The sequence below is a fragment of the Syngnathus floridae genome, chromosome 5 (genome assembly GCF_059516105.1).
Source record: "Syngnathus floridae isolate MCC-2025c chromosome 5, RoL_Sflo_1.0, whole genome shotgun sequence".
NCBI lineage: Eukaryota > Metazoa > Chordata > Actinopteri > Syngnathiformes > Syngnathidae > Syngnathus > Syngnathus floridae.
Genome location: NC_142417.1, coordinates 12,466,681 through 12,489,661, shown reverse-complemented (window position 1 = coordinate 12,489,661; position 22,981 = coordinate 12,466,681). Strand labels below are relative to the sequence as shown.

At 39.0% G+C, this 22,981-nt stretch overlaps 1 protein-coding gene across 2 annotated transcripts in view; it reads left to right on the top strand.

Moving 5' to 3' along the window:
• The window catches only part of galnt9 (polypeptide N-acetylgalactosaminyltransferase 9), a 51,640-nt gene that overhangs the window by 1,815 nt on the left and 26,844 nt on the right, over positions 1-22,981 (top strand). The window contains exons 2-4 of one of the 2 annotated variants that reach the window (XM_088376667.1): positions 6,118-6,298; positions 13,773-13,939; positions 17,668-17,842. In XM_088376667.1, the coding sequence (XP_088232793.1) occupies positions 6,118-6,298; positions 13,773-13,939; positions 17,668-17,842 (523 nt within the window). Of the gene's footprint in view, positions 1-6,117; positions 6,299-13,411; positions 13,565-13,772; positions 13,940-17,667; positions 17,843-22,981 lie in introns of those variants that run through there. The other variant, XM_088376668.1, reaches the window with a different exon arrangement.

Genomic DNA, 22,981 nt, shown 5'->3' with positions numbered 1-22,981 from the left:
ACCCAAATACACCTGCGATAACCTCAGCTCCCTTGTGATGACAACGGTAAAAGAAATAAGCATCTAACCTCACAATTATTGTGTTGTCGTGGAGTTGATACATGGCTGAAGAGAGCATGTGGCCAAAGCGATTCTAAAGTTAGTACACTGTTGTTTTCTACCTTGCACAGAAAACAAATACACCTAAATCTCGAATTTACGCGGGCTTTGTGGCCCAGAGTTTGGGAATCGTATTAACCCCGAAAGCGCGTTGTATCAAAAGTCTTGTTTTTTTAGATGGATGTGTTTTTAGGCAACCGAGGGGATACTTTATGTTAATTTAGGTCAGTCATGTTGCTGGGCAGCCGAAAGGGTCCGTTTGCTCCACACACATGGAAGTCTGTTGACAATTTAGTAAAAGAGAAACAATATGCAGATGACAATATCAGGCATCATTTTGATGCTATGTGAATTGGATGGAAGCGAGAATAAAGCAGCAACTTATTCTACTACTGGCCACGCTCTTTGACATGTGAGTGAATGTATGGATGAGGATGAACCTCCTCCTTTCAAAAACAGCGCAAGTCATTTAGCTTCGTACGGACCTTATTTCATCTATTTAAAATACTTCTTGAAAATGTATTTATCACCCAAAAAAATTGAGGTCCATGACCAAACCGTGTAAGACAGAAAGTCGCGTAGTTCTTTCTAACTGAAGAATTTGAATCATCCTCATGTTGGGAACGCGTGTTCATCTCTGTGATCTGCATTTGCCAGTGCCCCCATACATTTTACCTCGCCTCTTCTTATGAGGCTAAATAGTAGAGAGAATTGATGGATGGGTGGATGAACAATCTCTGTCTGAAAACATTCTGCTCCAAATCCTGCATGATTTTTCTTCATCTTATTAATAGCAAACATCATAATATTGAGTATCCCCAGGTCAAACACCTTTGTAAATTGTGATGACTCCTCATATTTGTCAAATTGCCATTGTGAGAAGGGGGACTCAGAGAGCCAGAGACAATTACCATGTCCTGCAGCGATATGAAGTAATCACCCATTCTCTCTGTTGTTTATTGCCTCCTGATGTCATGTCACGGTAGTTACACCAAGGGTCAATTAGATTTGAAGGACATAAACAAGTCTTGGAATTGTACTTTTGATCGTTTCCTGATGGTGGGCAACCAGACTCCCAACAAGAAAACAACAGTCAACAATTGTTAGCTGCCGCACAAAGCATCGACTTGAGGGTTATCTGCGGCCAAGCTTAGCTGTGAATGCCACCTTCTTTCGCTAATCAGGTGAAAACATTTTAAGCTTGTTAGCCAGCTTATAAAGCTGTGTTTTGACCTTAAGTAGTGCATTAAGCTCAACAGATACTGTATCTCCTCATCTGTACTTGTTGAGGCTCATTGTTATCGTATGCACATTTGAAAAACTTACAAAGAGTTGTTTTTCAACATTGTGATTCTATACTGTACTCTGTTCATGCATCAATGCAACACACAGAAGTCAATAGTTTTGACTTGGCCTGACTTGTCAAGCCCTTGGCAACACTTACCATAGAAAATATTAACGTAACATACGTCAACATTTACGTCATAGTGGACGTCAACATTGCAGCCATATTGGACTTGGAAAAGTGATGTGATTTGTGAAGATGTTTCCTTCATTTGCATCTTAGGGAACAGAACCGTAGCATTGTGCGACTTTTAAAGTATATGCATGCCATGTTAACTCTGTCGTGTGTAGAGGTATAATTAAAGTGAACAAAAGGGGAAAAAAGTTAGCTTTTTTTTTTAATCTGTCCTGCTCAGCTGCTAGGTGATGCAGAATTGAGAATCTGCATCCTTGTCATGCCAGGACGGTTTTTGTGTGGACCATGGACTTTCATTTCTGCCACAAAGCCCTTTTATGATGGATATTTATTGAAAAATACAGTCATCCAGAACAATGATTAAGAGAGGAGCAACACAAAAAAGAAAAGCAAAATAAAACATGATTTGAATATTTGCTGAATACTGCTGTGTCACAGGAGCAAGTGTGTTGGGAGTGCCTTTGAAAATTCTAAACACCTGGAGCTGCAGAGTGCAACTGAAACAGCCAAGGAAGGTCATGAGAATTAGTTGTTTTTTCCCTTTATTCCTTTTCTTGGAATTGCTGTGTTGGCTGGTGCCAACCCATGCAAAGTGACCCAGTACACACCACCCAACCAACCAAAGCAGCACAGAACCGCCCACCACAAGACCAACAACCACCTCCACCCACTGCCCCACGTGCCCCCCACAAGCCACCAAGTATTCTGTCAGTGATTAGAATATAAAGTAATATTACAAATTAAACATACATCCTGCCGGTGAAAAGTGTTAGACCAAAAATAACAATTTTCAAATGAGTAAGAATAGAATAGCTTGAAATAAAACCATCAAATGGATTAAAATACCAAGTTGAAATATATATATGTTTTGCTCCGATGGCCATTCCTAAGTTTATGATAATACACACAAATTAAAAAAAAATATATATTCTCGAATGAACCGTGATCAAGTCAAGGAGGCAGCAGCATCCGCAGGGAAACCCAGACCTCCCTTTTACCAGCCACCTCATGCAACTCTTCCAGGGGGAATTCTGAAGTGCTCCCAGGCCAACCAAGAGACAGACACAGTCACTCCAGCGTGTCTTGGGTTGCTCCCGAGGCCTCCTCCTTACACCAGGGAAGGGTCCTGGAGGCAATATGTCTGAGCCACCTCATCCGGCCCCTCTCAACGCAGAGAGGTAGAAGCTTTACATTAAGCCCATTTTTTTGTATGGCTTGTTCTCACTTTGTAAGCTGGAGACTGTCCCAGCTGACCTTGGGTGAGAAGCCGGGTGCACCGTGAATTGGTGGGTACCTAATCATAGAGGCAAAGAGAGACAAACAATCATATCTTCGAACAATTACAAGTCCTTGGAATGGAGGATGAAGATAAAGTATTTGTACAAAACCCACACAAACATAGGTAGAAAGCACAAACTCTAAACATCAACTATACTTCAACAACAAAACTCAAAGTATTTTGTAAACAGATAATGGCTATCAGCCAGTTATCATGCCTCCATTCTGTTTCTACCTCAGACTGGCACTAGACGTTTAATTATGTGAGCCAAGACTTACACTAAGACTCTTTTCGTCAGCCATGGAAGTCACTCGATGGCCGTCTTCCCGTCTGAAGGTGCCGATAGGATGAGCCCAGCTGCAGAACCCGATACGCTTCTTATCTATAATGCCCAATTATAGCAAAGAAACCCATGCTGTTACTATTCCAAGAAGCATGAGGAAAAATGTCACACTTCCATCTCCTCCACAACGATGCACACTCAAAGCTCATATTGTACCTTAATGATCAATATCGCTGTGTGCATCAGTGCAAGTATGTATAGCTCACGAGTGCAGTACAAGGAAGGCAGGCTGAAGGAAGTTAGGAAGTTTATATATATATGTATATATATATATATATATATATATATATATATATATATATATATATATATATATATATATAAACTTCCTAACTTCCTTCAGCCTGCCTTCCTTATATATATATATATATATATATATATATATATATATATATATATATATATATATATATATATATATATTGTACTGCCCTCATATATATATATATATATATATAAAAATCCAATAAAGATATTTAGATGAGACTCTACTTGACAAACCGTTGTCCCAAGCAGATAAGAATCAATTTTCACCCTTAAAAAATAGGGATAATGTATTCAGCAGCAGCTCACCTGAAAATCAGCAGTCAGAGGCTTAGCCACTCACAGTAATGGAATATGTTCAAAAGGAGAGAGTGCTGCCCTTATAGTACGTAGAGACTGTTTCCCTAAAGTCGTGCAAACTTTTTTCATCATGACAGCTCTTAGCTCAGAGGTGCAGGGTTCGATTTCGGCTCCGGCCTTCCAGTGTGGAATTTGCATGTTCCCCTTGTGTCTGTGTGGATTTCCTCCCACATTGCAAAAACTTGCATGGTAGGCTGTTTTACCACTCCAAATTGTCTGTGGGTGTAATTGTGAGTGTAAATTTGTTTTTTGTCTATGTGTGCCCTGCGACTGGTTGGCGATCAGGTGTATCCCACCTACCGCCCAAATACTGCTGGGATAGGCTTGTAAATGGTCCGATGGATGGATGGATGGATGGATGGATGGATGGATGGATGGATGGATGGATGGATGGATGGATGGATGGATGGATGGATGGATGGACGGACGGACGGACGGACGGACGAACGGACGGACGGACGGACGGACGGACGGACGGACGGATGGATGGATGGACGGACGGACGGGCGGATGGACGGACGGATGGACCTGTTTGACAAAGTGGACTATTGATATTGTATGTTCAGCTCCATCTACACTAACTCACAAAAACATCACTCTTGTCATTAATTATGCCAAGGTCATTGTTGAATTTGAGTCTTAATTTTAAAAAGGTGAAATGATAAACAGCTTCATTTAGAACGTACAGTATGTATGTGTTGTGTCAAACATATTCGGACATTAGAACTTCAAGAAATAAAGCTTAGTCAGGTTAATGGTACTGTATACATCCATATAAAGCTATGTGGGAAGGGATCACCATTGTGTAAAAAAAGCTGAGATTGAGCTAAGTAAAAATTAAAAGTGAGGTACTATGTGGCGTAACACCTCCCGCATCTCACATTCCACAAGGTATCATAAATAATATACAAAGTCATATAGCGGAAGAAGAAGACGAGGGTTAGCCAAATAACACCATGGACAATAACAAACAAAGCTGGCATGCAATGCTCTGCTTCCAAGTGTCATGCAGAGACAGAGAGGCCTTCCCCTCTGGAGGGTATCAGTGTTGTTTTGTGACACGGCTGTGATGCCAGATGGCTGCACAGTGACGTGAGCCCCACCCATAATTGTCAAAATGCCACCACTTTGACTAGATCGGGCCATGTTGAATCCCTCTCATGGGAGAAGCCCGTTTAGTTGAATTGGAAATGTTCACTGGTACTCCGTATTCCAACACTATCCTAATATGGTAATTGTACTGCAGCACTTGTATTAGTTTTTATATATTGCAGGTGGTCAGAATGTTGTTGCTCATAAAATTGAATGAAAAGAGAAGGACGTAGTTGCTTGTAGGAGGAAATATATTATTTCCTATCCCCTTTGAACAATGTCACAGCGTCACAGTGACGTCCGTTTAAAGTTGCTGTCGTGATGAGTCACCTTAATCATTGTAGCGTATTTTAAGTCTGACAAGTAAAATCCTATTATTAATTCCAACAGATTGAGGAAGCATAATGTGTTGTGGGCAGCGAATGACCAAGGGCTCAGGATCATAAGGAGACAGGAAAAAAAAGAATCTAAAGACTCATAGTGATTTCAGAGAACTTGGTTGGATCAAGGTTGGACTTTCCCATTCAGTCTCTATTCCAAGTTATGTCCCTTAATTAGTTTGTTATAATGTTTTTTATAAAACAAATGACAGCCAGTGAATTTCGAACGTCGCCAAGTATCCACCAATTCAAACCTTTTGTTACTTTACTGTTTATGATCATTAGTATGAAATTACTGTTATTTAGTTTCCACTGTTCACTATATAAAGTACATTATACTGTATATTTGATAAGATCGTCCTCCTTTGTATATTATATGACACCCCAATAATATACATGATGTCTTTTTGTGTCATCCTCTTTTTATGTAAATATCCAAGGCAAACAGTGATAATCAGAACAGTAATCCATCTGTCACAAAGTGATAGTTCAGTGTTCATGTGACAACCAGTCGTCATTCATTCATCCGTTTTTCTTTCCACTATCTGTGGTGGCTTTACTATCATTGTCTCTCTCAGCTTCTCTGCTGTGGAGCTCAGTCATGTCCTTGTCCAACTGAGTGTTTTGCAGCTCTGTCATTGACAGACAGTATAATGATGCCCTCAGGATGGGGCCTTGCTGTATCGTAGCTGCTCCTGTGGTCTCTGCATGCTGCCATCAAATGTCAATCAGCTGCCATTCTACATGCTCCCTCTGCTCACCTAAATCTGCCCACTCTGTTTGCGTCCATCTCTGATGTTCTATGTCATTTTTTTGGCAGGTTTAGCAAAACCCATAGGGTTGGTGGAGGGTCCCGGAGGACTCGGTCAGGGGGGAGCTGCCGCCTCACTTGGGGAAGACAGCCGTGATGTGGAGGGGAAGTATGAAGAGTATGGCTACAATGCTCAGCTCAGTGACAGGATCTCCCTGGACAGGACGATCCCAGACTACAGGCCTAAAAAGTATGCTCATTTTCAATTTGTTCTCATTTTCTGGAATGTGTGCTGTCTCTACATCGATACATCAACAACTGCTGGTTTTTAATTGGAGACCAGCACGACTCCAGCACCAGTTAATGGGCTCCATTACTGTGAAAACACATACAAGTCTCTACGAAGTACAGTTCTTTCCCTCCATTGCTTTATGATCATTATTTAGTTTTGCAACACGTCTGTAGCACAAAGTAAACTACGAAGTTAAAATTGTGTTTTGTTCCATTAAAAAGATCTCATGCACAAGATGTCCGCTCATCCTCCGGGAGAGTTGCAGAATGAATGTTTGCAATGCTGCATGAATAAAACACAAAAATTCAAATTGACCCTTGTAAATGTAAAATGTAAAACGGGTCCTTTGGGACAATCTTGCACAGCGGGTGGTTTATGGCGATAATTACGTGCAGACTGCCCTCAGCTTCTCAGTGGAACTGTGTGTGTTACAAACCTGCCGGAATTGCAAATTATGCTGGAACTCAGTTGTTTACTCCAGAAATAGTTTAATTCTACACTGCTCAGCAATTTTGTTAAGTCAAGCGTCAAGCATGGCTAATGATAGGACACCATCATGAGCACGCTCGGTGGACTGATTAGTTTGTACTTTAGCACGATAAAAACAAAAACATGCATAAACAAATTTACTTAAATTTTGACCATATTTGTATCATGTAGGCCAAAGCTTAAAACAAAATATTTTTTTTGTTGCCAATACCCCATGGCACTTTGGGGAAAAAAATGCTACGTTTTTCAGCATTTAGCTACAATTGTGCTCAAACGTATTCGCAAGTACGTTCCAACGTACTTTCTTGTATGTTCAAACAAAAATTTGCAGCTGCACGCTTCTGTACTATAGGCGTCAAACGGCTTCATTACCCAAACAATCATACAAAGTCACTGAAGTCAAGAGGTGCACTCAAGCAATCACAAACTATAGAAATCAATAAAAAAATAGAAGGAACCAAAACATGAGCAAAGGAAAATACAAATGGCATTACACACCAACAAGGACTGAACAGAAATACTGAATATACACAGCATATTTCGTTCCAGGGGCTTAAGGACACATCCTATCATATCTAAAACAACCAGACAATTGCATTTCTCATATAAGAGAGCCGTTGAATGATTTGTACAGCTCAAGATGGTTTGGGTGCGATCTTGATGCATACAGTATTACAAACTGAATGGGATTAGTATCACTCGGTGTCAGAACAATGTAAGTGGGGGATGTGACACTGGTTGGGAATCTGACAGCCACAAGAGTCTTCTGAGGACAGTAGCATTGGAAACAATGTATTTCAATCACACTGCTTTATTTAGAGGGGAAACGTGTCAAGACTAAAAGCAGGAAAAGGGTGGGGAGGGGCTTGGTAATTAATAAAGTCAGCAGAGGGTATCTGTGAAGTAGAAGAGCTTTTAGGAAATTATTTTTAATTGACTTTACCCCCCCACCACACACCCCTATAAAAAAACAAACAAGGAAAGGGTTTTCTGACACAGGGGAAGAGAGGGTTTGTGATTTTAAAAAGTGGCTGCTTCCGCTATTAGTAAATGGTGCCTACTTTGTTCACTTTAATGGTAGTTGTGTTGCTGAGATTACATTCCGCAAGCTGCTTTTCCTTTTATGCTGCTTTCTATTCGAGCCATTACATTTTCAAAAGATGATATTTCAGAAACAAGCAGACTAAAAGCAGGTCTGAACAACTCATACTTTTGTGTGGTTACATGTTATAATAGGTACATGGATCATTCTCTGATAAAAACAAAACTGTGATTTCTTGATTGATAATAGATTTCTCTCTTTCACAACCATTATCTAGATAAATTCTACAAATGATGGTAATTATCTTTTGTGTGTGTGGTGGCGACTTTCGTTCTTTAGAACTCAGTCATTCTGTGGCAACACAGTGCACAGCAGGTCATCAGGTCTGCTGCTTGCTGCTTTGTATGGAGGTTGCATGTTCTTCATGTGCGTGTGTGTTTTATCTGGGTACTCGAGCTTCTTCCCAAATTTCAAAAACATGCTCATTAAAGACTCCAAATTGTCCAAGGGTGACAATATAAGCGCAAATGGATTTTTCTATACATGTGTTTATTTGGTGAGGAGTCTGAGCTGCACCTTGCCTGTTGTGTGAGTTAGCCCTAATATGGACAAGCAGTATAGACATTGGATGGATGGACATGAGTGAGAGGTGACCATTTAGGTTCCCATATTAAATTAGTCTTATTTTTTTTAATAGAGTTGATGGATACCTGGCTGAATAAAATTGTGATTTACTTTCAGAAAATGATGTAATGCCCCAATGACTGACCATGCGCCTCTTTTTCTCATTTTGTTCTTCACGTCTGGACGAGACACCAACAGGGACTTAAGTAAAGTTCTATTTGCTGTCCTTGGGCCATGGCCTTGGTCTGATAATGGCTTTTTGTTCCGTGGGAAGAAAAACAATAAAAGCTGACATGATGGTAGCATTACTACTGTTAATGAAACAAAAATAACGATAGAGTTACAGACAAAAACATAGACTTCTATTACTTCCAAAAAAAAAAAAAAAAAATATATATATATATATATATATATGTAAAAAAAAAAAAAAATATATATATATATATATATATATGTACATGTATATATATATATATATATATATATATATATATATATATATATATATATATATATATATATATATATGTATGTATGTATGTAGATATGTAAAGATGTAACATATATATATATGTTACATCTTTACATATCTGACTTGATTTGATACATATTTTGTGAAAACATAATTCTATATTCAATAATTCTAATACACAGTTGGTCAGCCACCCGCACAATTCTTGGACATGAAGTTGTCTTTGTGTGGGAGGCTGATAACCATTCAAGGAGATGGCCGATACCAAGCAAACAGGCGAAGCGAATCCTGTATAAAGATCTGAAATTGATTTGTGCTTGAATCTCCTGTCGTCCAGCCTTTACTCTTTCCAGTGATCGTGAATATCTTCTGAGAGGATTTAATAGAGGGTGAAGTAAACTAATCTGTCTTTCTCTGAGGCGATATTTATAGATTGGAATGCCACCATCATGGTAGAGCAATGATTTAGTTCAATGTTGAAATCCACAGCATGTACAACTAGCCTTGGGGGAAAAGCCAAAGCCAGCAGCTGGGACTGCAAGCTGGCGCAGGTGGAGACGAGGGCGGTATGTTCGAAATACATCTTAATCTGGCGTTCTGTTTCTGTCAAAGCTTGTTCTTGGTCAAATTATGAGTGCTAGCCATTGAACTCAGGCCCATTTCAAGCAGATGCTTCAATCACTCACTCTTGCTGCTTTACAAGACTTCCCTACCAAGGCAGACAGGTACAAATGAAAAGGTTGACCGATGTCCTACAGTTGGATCCAATAACTAAGGAAATGGATCAATGTCATCATATGGTTTCACGACTGAAATCGAGCTTCACCTCTTCATGTCAACCAGAAAAGATTAATCTGTGGGGAAGTCTGACATTTAACATGCGTTCTTAAACCAATGCCTCTCAACAGGTCAGTGAACAGAAGGGAAATGTGTGTGTATATTTTTTTGGCTTGCTGCTTGCACGTCTGCAATGTGGCACCAGGCTCTCGAAAGTCAAAATGTGATGCGAAAAGATCCCAATACAAACACACTGCCAGATTTGTCATTGTATTTATATACTTGGCAGGGTTGATTAAGGCAGACCATAGAGAAATCTGTGAGCGGGGACAGGTAGAATTGCTACTGTAGAACATATATGCATGAAAACATGACTGAAAAAATACATTGCGGGCATGTTTCTTAAGGAGAAGTTGAAGGCATTGCTCCAAGTGGAGCCAAATGCTGCAATTCAGAATATTTTCAACGTAGCTTCTTTGTTGGCTGGACGCGTAAACGCAACAAAAAATAACCCCCTTGATTTTGTACCAATGTGATGAATGTATTTTAATGAAATTATTTCACAATAAATGGCCACTCCAAAATATATATTTTTCATGCATCACATGTTAATGATTGGAGTAATGATGGTGTGAGCAGGCAAACGCCACAGACAACACAGTTGCATGCTATTAGTGCCAATTTAAAGTCAAAGTCAAAGTCAAAGTCAGCTTTATTGTCAATTTCTCCACATGCCAAAGACACACAAAGAAACCGAAATTTCGTTCCTCCCTATCCCACGGTGACAAGACATGGCGGACGAACACTCATTAGACGAACAAATCACCGTACTGACGGGACAGAGAGTGGCCGCTGCGTGTGCAGGCGCCGCCATCTTGAAAACAAATGATCTATTGTTCATTTAACGACCTTGTTTTTACAACACTATACGTAGGCCTATGTTGTAACATGTACATGATTCCTGGAAGCTGAAAATAACCTATATTGCCTGCATATTTGCAGGGCACATACTTCGTGAGCAGTAGTCCGAAACAGAATTCTTGATTTTGCTCCTAAATCTAAGTGTATCTTTTTCAATAAGATGTACATGCTCTTTAACACTACAATGGGTTAACAGATGCTTCTCCTCAAATGAGCTTGTTTACCTGTCGGTTGACTAGAAGCACCTGTGGCTAAAGCCAAACTGTGACCCGGTTTTTACTTTCTGGACCTGGATTTGCCATCTCTGTTGATAGGCATGGCAAGCAGCCCAGCTCAAATGATCCGCTGAGTATTTGAAAGCGGTGTGTTGCGAAAGGGATATATGGAAAACATTCAGGACAGCGCCCCTAGAGGACCGGATCTTGACATGCTTTATATGGAGTAAGGTGGAAGTGGTATTTTAGCAAAAATATTACATTTTATCGCATTCATGAAAGCAGGGTTTTAACGGATTTTTAGAATGCAAGTGACCCCACAAATGATAGACAGCCTATTTTTTTCTGCTCTTATAATCTGCGGTGTACTTCAATCGATCACCACAGTACATCACACAAATCGTGTGTCTGTACTAACAATGTGGGACTGGCTTGTGAGAGGCAGCATATCTAACGTGACAAAAAAAAACAAAGATCTGATAGAAGTAGTAGAATAATAATGCAGTTCGTTCAATTTTTTCTCGTTCCGTTTCATGTCTCAGTATATTTACGATTGTTAGCCCTGGGCATTTTCCAAGCAGATTGGGGAAGAAACATCTCTCTCAACACACCACATGATAAATGGTCAGGATAATCTTCCACAGACATCTGAGAAATGAGCTTTGCTGACTTGGCGACAAGGAAGCACCCTACTTAAGCCGTTGGCAAGGGAGAGAAAGCAAACTCTTGTGATTTCCATGACCTCGAATCAGTGGTTTGGTGTCAGGTATCAAATATAAATGTTTGCATCATTATATGTTGACAACAAACACACACTGGCAAAGAGGAGAAGGCTGTAGACTCAGAACCATGCTGGGATCCACCTGGCGAGTTGCCTTTCCTCTCCCGTCCTTCAGTTGCTTGTCGTCACACTCGTGTCCCAGTTCAACAGAGCACCTGCAGAGTTACGATGGCAAACATGCTGTCTACGAAGAGAACACAATCACAGCAGTGGTGAAGGAACTGAATTTAGACAGTCAACTTTTACATGCTGAACTAGTATGATTACACAAATACTATCCATCACAGCCAATTTAATTTAAGCAGCAAGTGTCGATTTTGTCTCAGGAGATAAAACGTTAAACATTCTTGTCTGTAACAATTTGTGACTCAAGTTTGTGATTCATATTACCTGCCAAGTCATTATCTTTAAGATTCCACTTAAAACTTACTGTCACATCTAATTTATGATGATAACGACACTGAGGTATGAGACTGATCAATTCTGACAAAACAATATGTTAGCTGCTCCTGCATGAATGGTTTCAATTGCTAAATGCAAAATGTCACTTCAGCATATAATCTACCTTGAAGTTGATGAAAATGATTCTAGAGCTCCGAGTGTTACATTCCACTCATAAGTTTGTTTACACTTTAGTTTATTCCTCTAAATTTGATGTTCTAAAGTCGAGTACAAGTGTTTGATTTTTTTTTTTTTTTTAATAACACTCTGCCACACCACTTGCAATAACAGCTTGATTATCTTTGCATAATGATTCGGCAAAGGAAAAAGTGTAGTCTGCAGCAAATAAAACTGTTGTGAGAGGGGCCTAATTGGAGCAGTGTGGAAAGATGCCGGCTTTGTTGCGCTGTTGGTGTCAGTTCACAGTATGTAAGAAACTCATTGAAAGGCTTATAGCATGTCAACACTTTTATATCAGACTTCAAAGTCTAAGTGCGTACCTGAATAAATTGTATTCAGCTAGAAATGATTTGGTAGCTTTAACTTGAATGAGTGAATAAAATATTTGTCTTTGTTGTTTGAAGGGTTAGATGGTAAAATATTCAATTAATTTTAATAATCGGTCCAAATCGGCTCAAACTCCAGATGACTATAAAAGTAGGACTAATTGCCTGTACAGAACCAAACGCAAGCAATGAGACTACTGTGATAATGGCAAGGGCTACCATAAAATGTGGCCAAAAATGAGGTATTTTACATCTAATGATGTCCAATACAATATCTGTGTCACTCCAAAAGAAGTAATTCACATGCACAGTATTGACCACTTACTCTCCTACAAATGTCTGTTCAATTCGCACATTCATAATATTTTATGACCAATAGTAAATTACTGAATTATTTATCATAATCTCCTTATTCTAATCATTGTATTTATTTATAGACACACTGTTATGACCATTACAGAAACATTCAGATTTGAATTCAGATAATTTTTGTGCGCTACTGTTTCCTGCTTTGCTTTTGAATATCTGCATATAACAGCTACACTTGTAGATGTCTCTGCTTGATTGAGTTGCCTTGCATATGAAATGTGCTTTATAAATGAAATTGTCTCGCGTTGCCTTCATAGCTTTAGTCTTCAATCAATTTGCTGTGATAATCTGTGTTTTTGTTGACATTGGTTTGAGTGGATTTAGTTTTCTCATGTTTTCCTTGAGGGCCTTTTTTTCAGCCTCGCCTTCCTCATCAGGTTTTTATTTCCAGCTGTTCTTATGAGCTCAGACCCGAGTCCACCAATCGGCTCCCTCTACCACTTGTGTCTTGTCCAGGTGTTCCTCAAATTCACATCTGTCTGCTTGTATTTAGTTCCCTCGTTTCTCTTTGTCTTGGTCATTTGATTGTTTCTGTTGTTGTCATCCTGAGTCACATTTCTTTGAGTCATGTTTTGTTTCCTTTCATGGTGAGTTTATTTCCATTAGTGGTTGGTGACATTCAGTTTGTTTTTTATTTATTACTTCTGATTATTTCAAGATGTCTCTTGTCTTTTTTTTTTTTCTAAACACATTTTGAGCTTTGTGCACTCCTTGCCACTTCTCCACACGCCAACCTACAAACATTAAACCACTTGCAGAATACGATTTGTCATAATGTTGAAATTATCATTACAGGTGCAAGCAGCTGACGTATCCAGAGGACCTTCCTCAGATCTCTGTGGTGTTTATCTTTGTGAACGAGGCTCTGTCAGTCATACTACGCTCCGTTCACAGTGTGGTCAACCACACGCCAGCTCACCTACTCAAGGAAATCATCTTAGTGGATGACAACAGCGACAGCGGTAAGCAGTAGAATGGCAACAGACTAATACTGCTCAAACTCTGTTTCATGTTTTTTTTATTGTTCTCTTTTTAAATGTGAACTAAGATGACTAGAATGATTTGGAAGACTGTGGAATGTGTGACTCAAGAAGATAAAGTTGGCATACAGGGTTCAATCTTGGTTAAAATGTAATTTCATTTTTCACGTTTGTCACCTCTTATTTGCTCAGATAATATTCAACCTACATTTTTGTTATCTTAATCTGAGTATTTAGTTTCTTTAGGTCTGAGTCTTTCTCTGGTCATTGTCTATTGTAGTGCATCAGTCCCCATGTGCTTGTTTTCTTGCCCTCTCAAGTTTTCATTTTATTTTTGACTTTTGGAATGTTTCTGCTATTTTGGCTTCCTTGTTGTTGTTTTGTTTGTTTTCAAAGGAAAACCTGTGTTTAAAGCTTTGTCCCAGCACTTGGCCCTGACTCCACCACACCCAAATGTGACACAGAAAGAGAAGTGGTTACCAACTGTGGAAGCTATTGTGGATGGGGAGAAAAACAATAAGCACGTTATTGAGGACTGATTTGGATCTGAGAATGTCTGCCTGCAATAATTAACCAAATGGGAAATTAAAAAAAAAAAAAAGCAGTTGATCATCTTCCCTTTGACCGTGAACACACGAGCAGTGTAGAAAATGTATGAATAGAATTGAGATCTGACAATGTACAGTTTGTGCTATCAATATTTATACCATTCCAGAGAAACATAATGGAGCACCCCAGGGAATGGATTCAGTCTGTATACAAGTGCTAGAAAAAAAAAAAAAAAAATCAAAGTTGATGGGGCGACTCTCATCCCGTTCCAATCTATTTAATAGTGCTGTCTCCATGGCGATGAGAACAAAGCCTTATGCTGTGCGATGCTCGCATCAGGTCATGATGCTCTACTCCACATCACAAAGGGTTTAGTGTTTGGTGTAGGAAGAACAATGCACCAGAATACACTTGGCCCTCTTCACTCAACACACTCGGTCTCCTTCAGGTTGGCAGAGTATAAAGAATTCTAAAAACACAAGTTCAATGAAAAGGCGCACACGCAGAACATCCTCCATCTTCACTAGTGGGACTCAAACAAAGCAAAAAACCGCAACAGAATTCAGAACAAAAACCTTGCAATGCATATTGATCGTTGCTGTTGTTTTCACTTGGAATATGTTACGAAAGATTTTCTTTAATAGACCAAACTCGACTCATTATTTTCATTATACGTATTAAGTCGACTTAATGCATTTACTTTATTAAAACCTAAAACAGACTTCTTGTTTGTCTTTTTCAATTAACACAATTTCCACAAGAAATGGATCTTATTTCTTTATCCGCCGTATGTGGAACCTCGTGACCAAATGCAATAAATAGGTTAGCAAGCTTTCTGTCTCTGGCTACAATAACGATTGAGAACATGATGGTTTGAAATCAAACGTATTCGGCTTTATTCTTTATATCTGTTGTCTTTGAACAAAAGTTCAATCGTTTATTTGTGCAGGAAGAAAGTGTTTTCACCTATTTTGCTAAATTTGGATGTTAAGCATATACCAGATATTTCTTCCCAGACAGAAAATCCACCTGAATGACCTGCTGGAGAGGTCCATAAAAATGCAATGGTTTAGTTTTGTGCAAGGCTGGACTGACCATCTGGCAGACAGGAAATAATCGTCTTTTGGGGCCGATACGGTGGTATTTAATACTTATATTCTTCCTTAACCCAAGAGACTGGCCCCAAATTTGAAGGAAGCAGCCCATTAATCATGTACAATGCAGACGGCAAACAGAACCAGTCAACATCAGCTGTGGAGCGACCTGGCAGTCAAGAGTCATGCGGACTGCCAGGGCCAATTTTGTTTGTTTTTGTGCCAGTTCAGCCCAAAGGGGTGTCCTACAAGGCGAGATTAATGGCTTACTGAGCTGTGTTGTCTCTAAAAACGGGATTGTCAGTGTTCTGAAGGTCGCTCTCTTTTCACCTGACAAGATCACCATGATAACATGCTAAATTCATAACTTGGTTGGGAGCAGGTTATGTTCTGAGATCCAGATCAAATTGACAATAAAAGCTACGCTCTCACTTTTAAACCCCTCTAAATCTCAAGCCAAATGGTCTCACCGTTTGTGGACACTCCGATTGACCATAAGAGGCTTAATACAGAGGGAAAGAGTCTTTGGTGATTGCACTGAGCCGCTGGCCTTTCCTGATCAACTTCTTTATTCGTGGAATAGATTCTCAGCTGTGGCACCAAGATACATCTGTGTGCTGATTGCGCCAAATATTGATGTCACAATGAGGAGTTGCGTTTGTGGTGTGTGTGTGGCTGCTGTGGCCTTACATTTGTTTGCCATGGGACCTACATGCATTTAGTCAGCGCTGGCATTAGTCAACTCAAATTCTGAGCAACAACATCAAAAATCAAATTCATTTGAACTAATCTCTCATTATTGGACAAACAACTCGCGGACTAAATGGTCGTTTGCAGTATATATTTTTTTAATCTATTTAATGTTAGACTTCAACCATGTTCAGCAGTGATAAATTAGATCAAGTTTTATCCTACGCATTGCCATGGTCAGCGAGTTTCTGCCAGCATTCTTCTCTTGCTTTATATACGGTTACTTTTTGCAGTTATATTTTTTCTATATTCTTTGTAATCTGCCATGATCACAGTTTCCTCCTTCTGGGGGGAATATGCGTCCCTCGATTGTTCCATTTATTTATATATATATATATATTATATATGGCAGCTGAGATATTTACCCTAATGAAGACAATCTTTATCAAATTGGATGGATGGGAGTCTGCTAGCCGTAAATGATAGTCGGATTTTGTGCACATCATGCATTGTTAATTTGTCTCACTTAAAGTGGGACACTCAGCATAAGAGAACACAGCGAATATTTTATAAACCGCTGGATGTTTACCTGGCAAAGACAGCTGAGGTAGGCTCCAGCATTTCTGCAACCCTAGTGAAGAGAAGCGGTTCAGAAAATGTATGATTGTTTTTTTACGTGGTTGTTTCACTACATACTTTCAACAAGACATGCAGTGTGAACAAATGTTCAAAGAAGAAATGCATTTACATCTTCCATTCTTTCATTTTTTTATAAAGAAAGGTAAAAACAGAAAAGGACAATAATCAACAATTCAACAATAGCGTAATCCCTCATTTTTCGCTGGGGTGACGTTCCGAAAAGAACTCATGATAGGCGAAATCCCTGAAGTAGTAGTTTCTTTTACCATTATTATACAGGCATAAATTGAAACCAAACAACAAAACCTGTTTTGAGGCCCAAGCATTTGTTTAACAAAATAAACGCTTTCTTACAAATAGCTACAGTGAAATAATTTAAATCATCAATATGAAGTACGTACTATATAGTAGGACAAATCGCGCGTATTTCACTGCGTCTCTGACTGTGCTGCTGCAGCCTGACTCTGCTCTATGTTCTCTCTTTCTTCTGAAGCCATAACACAATGCACTGTGAAAAAACATGTGAAGCGGCGAGGGCGTGAAAGGTGAACCGTGATGTAGCGAGGGATTACTGTAGTTCAATAGTTCAGTTCAAAAATAATTCTTGACTCAAGCTGGCCAATAAAGCTACCTGAGACTGGTCGATGTTTTAAATGTTCAACAACCCTATGTTGTAGATTTTTTTTTTCTTCTTCTTACATTTCATTTTAATGAACTGTCTAATCTGCCCTTTTACAGTGGAGCTGAAATTCAACTTGGATCAGTATGTGAACAAACGTTACCCTGGCCTGGTCAAGATAGTGAGGAACAACAAACGGGAAGGTCTGATCCGAGCCAGAATACACGGCTGGAACGCAGCCACGGCTCCTGTTGTTGGCTTCTTTGATGCCCACGTCGAGTTCAACATTGGCTGGTAAGAGGTCATGATCAACACAAGCGGGTCAAAGGTCTGCCTGACTCTTACATCCTATTCTCACTCGTGTACAGTATAGGTTTTCAATTCTCCAGTGAGTTTTGGTTACAATTGGCTAAAAAAGGCACTTTGAATGAAACGCATCATGGAATGATAAGAACGGAAGATATACCAAATAGTCTAAAATACACTCCGCGGAGTATGGTGATGCCTTTCGATATACTTGGCATATTGTAGATAGACTAAATGGACCTGGAAACCTCTATTTATTGAATGTACAACCTCAATTTAATACAGGTATTGTAAATTGATGCCTTCTATTTGTTAGGATGTCCTTTCATTATCTACAATACCCCCAGTGGCCAACCTCTTAAAGCCAGACAGACACAATTTGCCTCTGAATTTACATCTTTTCTTTTCCATCAAACGACTCATAAAAGATTCACTGCACTTAGTGCATATCATTTTGTATTTTGTAGTTTCACAATATGATGTGTTCAGTGATCCTAGCTTCTTGCCTATGCAAAAAAAATGTTTTGTATAGAAGTGATATGAAATTATATCAGTCACAATCTTCATTCACTGTCTAGTTCTGAAACATTCTCGTGTTCCACAACAATGACATTTAAATAATCAACATCAATAATTCCTCCTCTTGAGGATGAATATACTTGCACTTGTGTGAAAGGGCTGTACATGACGAGAATTAACTCAGACTTGAGCCTGGAAAAAGTTCAGTTGCCAAGATGCCAGACCGCCAAGATGCCAAAATACACCTCGAGTAGAAGAGCGGCACATGAATTGCAAAACATAATTATCGCCCAACTTCTCGTCAACAATCTAGCCAAACATTAGTATAACATGAATAAGTGTAATCAAAAGCCAATGCTGATAACACTGTTAGCGCACACAAATATATTCTTCCACAGCAGCTCAGCTTACTTTTTGGCTTTGACATAAGTGTGCTAGGGTTGTCAGATCAAAGTGGTTCATTCACTATGGAACTTCGGCTGGCCTGACCGATCATGAGAAACTGGCAGTGTTTTATATCTTAATTAATCCCACTTTAATGTACCGATAGACGATGATTTGTACCTTCTTAAACATACAACACACACAACATATTTAAAATACTGAATCGATCTGTATTAGATTGTCAAGGTAAATTAATATAACTCCGTATACTTGCTATGCTGAAAATAGCAACTCCGGCTGCCTGTCAGGTGGAGCCTATTTCAACTAACAGCGACTGTATTTTTATCTGCAGTGGGAACTGAACTCTGAGTCCCTTCATTCACAAAATTCTCATTTAATGCACTGTTTAAAATACTTGTTGGACAGTGACCAGAGGTTTTATTAACCACCATCCTCCCTAACCCTCCCTGGGCATCCATATGACAGAAGAGGGCATAAAGTCTAACAGATAGCAACTATGTATTGAAAATAACTGTGAAAAAAATGTCCATGTGGATCTCGGCCCCCTCGTCAACTAACTTTTTAAGGGCCATCAGACTCTAGGCAGCAAGTATGCTTCACAAGCCACTGACAGTGATGGCGCTTTTAACACAAGAAACAGGGAAGTTGGTCTTGAATTTGACAGTGATCACCCTGGGCCCTATTTCTGCACCCATCTTAAATTCAGTCTTAACTGTGTGCATGGGTAGAGTTTTCTTTCTTTTAGTATTTTCGTAGAGGGTGCAAATAGAAGGTACCATGAAGCTCCAGATGAAATGTTGATGTTCATTCTAGAGAAGGTTAGGATTACGTAAATTAAATCAGCAGATCGTGGTGGATTTCACACACCTCAGCGCATGTATCCATTCTTTTATTTACTAAACTGATGTTTGTAACCACAAACTGTGTCCTATTACAGTGCTAAGCTTTGTGGTATCTGATAGAAATGTCTTCTTTTACTCTTGATGCTGAGCATAATCAACAGAATCAATGTAAGCATTTACCGACAAGGACAGTGACTTTCTGACACCCTTTATGTCTATTCTCCGGTGGAAAATAAAATAATATTACCCTAAAGCAGTGGTCCCAGAGTTGCTTCTTGGTTATAATGGTGGTCCCTTGGACAAAACCAGTTGAAAACCTCTGCTTCACGTGATGGAACTGCAGCACTACAGTTCTATAGCTTCAGTACGATAAAGCAACCAACAAAACATGACCCTGTGTAAAATGTGCTTATTTAAATAATAGCCCTGTTATCGTCATCAGTTCTGCATTTGCTGTTGTTTCCAAGATAGATTTGCCCTTTTTACCACTACGTCGACTTCTAATCTCATGCTGGGCCCTTGCAATAATCTCAATTACAATTTTCTTTTCAGAAAGTGTATGAAAAAAGAAATCCTGTGATTTTTTTGTTTTTTTTAAACCACAAGTAGATGGGTAGTGGTTGAGAGGATTCACCAAAGCTGATGTTTTTTTTTCTTCATGAAATAGGCTCGTGCCGTTTTGTGTGTGTATGTAAATATGTGATTTACATAATCTACTGTTTTTGTGCAAGCACTTTTTGCACCTCCTTTATTCCCAAAGATTCGCCCTCTATCTACACAACCTATTTGTTACAATGGAAGGTGTCAGCTATTTATCATAATATGATTATTCACCATGACACATCCAGTGATTAGTAAGATGGATGCTTCCTCTATGTTGTGAGTCTCCATCAATGACCTTGTGCGTGTTGCCTGTGCATAGCGAGCCAACAAAAATGCTGCCAACATGCAGTTCCAGTGTTTCGATTCATTAGCATGGCATTCCCTGTGGTTTTCTGGATATTTGCAGTAGAAATGCTGCCCATTGACATTTGTGTTTCAGATGATATGACTGTATTGAGTGTATAATGTAGTTTGGCACCTGTTTAATTCCAAGTCCCTTTTACCTTTATGGTCAATGAGAAGTGGAAGTTTTGACCAGGTTGTTATATCTTTCATAAGCACTTCATACTTTACGGGGATAATAATTGTTTATACTGCTGTGAATAACGTGCAATCGTTAACTAAAAGGAATGTAGCATCATGTACACTGTGAATTTTGTAGTCCCACTCTTAACACTGTAATACACTAACACTGTAATAAACTAACACTTGGAAGAGACTAAATAAAGTATACATTTTACACTGAAAAATGTGGGGTGGTGTTTAAAAAGATTTTTTACATATTTTTTTATTATTATTTTTTTTTTTTTAGAGTTAAATATTTTTAACCAGTAATTATAACTACATTTCACAAGGAGAATTTGACTATTAGTTTGTTTTTAAAGAGGGTTGCGGAACAAACCTTTAGATGGGGAGACCGCCAAATGACCAGCTGAGCAGTTCTGCTCCTATTTTGTGTTGCTAAATTGCTGTTGTCAGGCTGAATACTCGTGCCCCCCAGGCCCAAATGATTTGAGGTCTCCTTTCAGATACACCTGCAATTTACTACTTCACAGTAGGAGTTGCATGGCAGCCACCTCCCAACCTGAAGGTCATGGGTTTGTTCCTCAAAGCTTGAGTGACTGCTTTAAAAATACAAAATAAACAAGCTAATAATGTGCTGTTATTACTTTGTGTTCAGAATAGGACCAAATAGACTTTATAGACTAAAATCTCTACAAAAATTATGCTATTTTGACAAGGCACCAACTGTAATATGAGAACTCTTTATGACACTTTTCACATTTGTTAAATCGAAAGAGAATAAAAAAATAATTATTAAAGTAAACACTGACATTTTATCAATCGGGCCCTTGACACAACTGAGCCACACATACTTCAAACTTCATTTGACAAATAAACTGGATTAATGGCAGGAAACAGGAGTGTGTTGTAATTTGGACCTTGTGTTTGTCACTCCTGAACTCCATTACTACAGAAGAGACACACTGAAATTATTTATTATTTATTCAAACCTCTGCACAGGTCAGACATCATGTTATTAATGATTAATCATTAGCAATGTGGCATTTGTTCCCTGCTGGGTGAATGGTGCAAATGCTATTGTGTGGTGACCGTAATATCTTTCTTATCTTTCTCCACAAAAGACTGGTGCATGTCCCTCTCCACTAACAAGGCAGTGCTATAGTATTGTATAAAATACAGACATCCATATTTATTTTGTGAAGATGCAAAAATGGCAAAAATTGTGATTCTTGACTACTATATCAGCCGCATCTTCAGCAAGCTTAGGAAAAAAATGAAATTAAATGTAACACTGCTGAAAGCTTTTCATGTGTCATCAACCCACAATAATGAGAATAATAAACTAGAGCTGCGAGCAGCTATAAAGGGCCTTTGCAAGTCGCAACCCTGGCCACTTTGGGGTACTTGCATGTTCGTGGCACATGCATTTGTCTGCTGTATGTACAATATACCGTGTGGATTATTCTCGAATACCAATCAAATTAATTATTTAGGTCATGTGTGAAAGACCCAAATGATGAAATTGGATCTCTTCTTGCAAGGCTGGTTACATGTTCTGATGCATTTAGCCCACGTTAGAATTTCAAAGGGTTCTTGTACTAGGCACTAAGGGCCCTGTAAATCTCAAGGAATAATTCAAACCACATTAATTTCTGATATTTCCCAATTTCAGAATGAGTCAATATATTGTATTGTATGGTTAGCGCATTTGCGTCAGACTCAAGAGGTTCTGCGTTTGGATGTCGGCTTGCGTTTTCTCTCTGTACAAATTCATTTGTGTGTTCCATTCTAAACGCATATTGATTTAAGACCATATTACTTACACATAGGCATGAATGTGAGTGTGACTGTTTGTCTATTGACGGGTGACCAGCCCAGAATTTACAAGGCCTCTTGCCCAGTGAGCAAGGATAGGTTTCGAGCTCATCCATGATCCTGATAAGAATAAATGATGGAAAATATCTGAGAGAATGAATAATATAGGTTCAAAACGAAATGGACGGCCGGGTTTTCACATTAATGTATGGAAAAGGTTGGTGGGCCGTGGATCTTTGCTGACAAGATATTAGCATGCTTATCCTTGTAATATAATTTTGTCTGTTTGCCTTGAAGAGACAGTAGGTAGGTCTAGTACATTAGTATGATGTGCCGCATGAAATGGAATTGAATGGTTAGAAGAAAAATAACCACGGTTGTTGGCGTATTTTCACAATCTCTGGCTCGTCATCACATT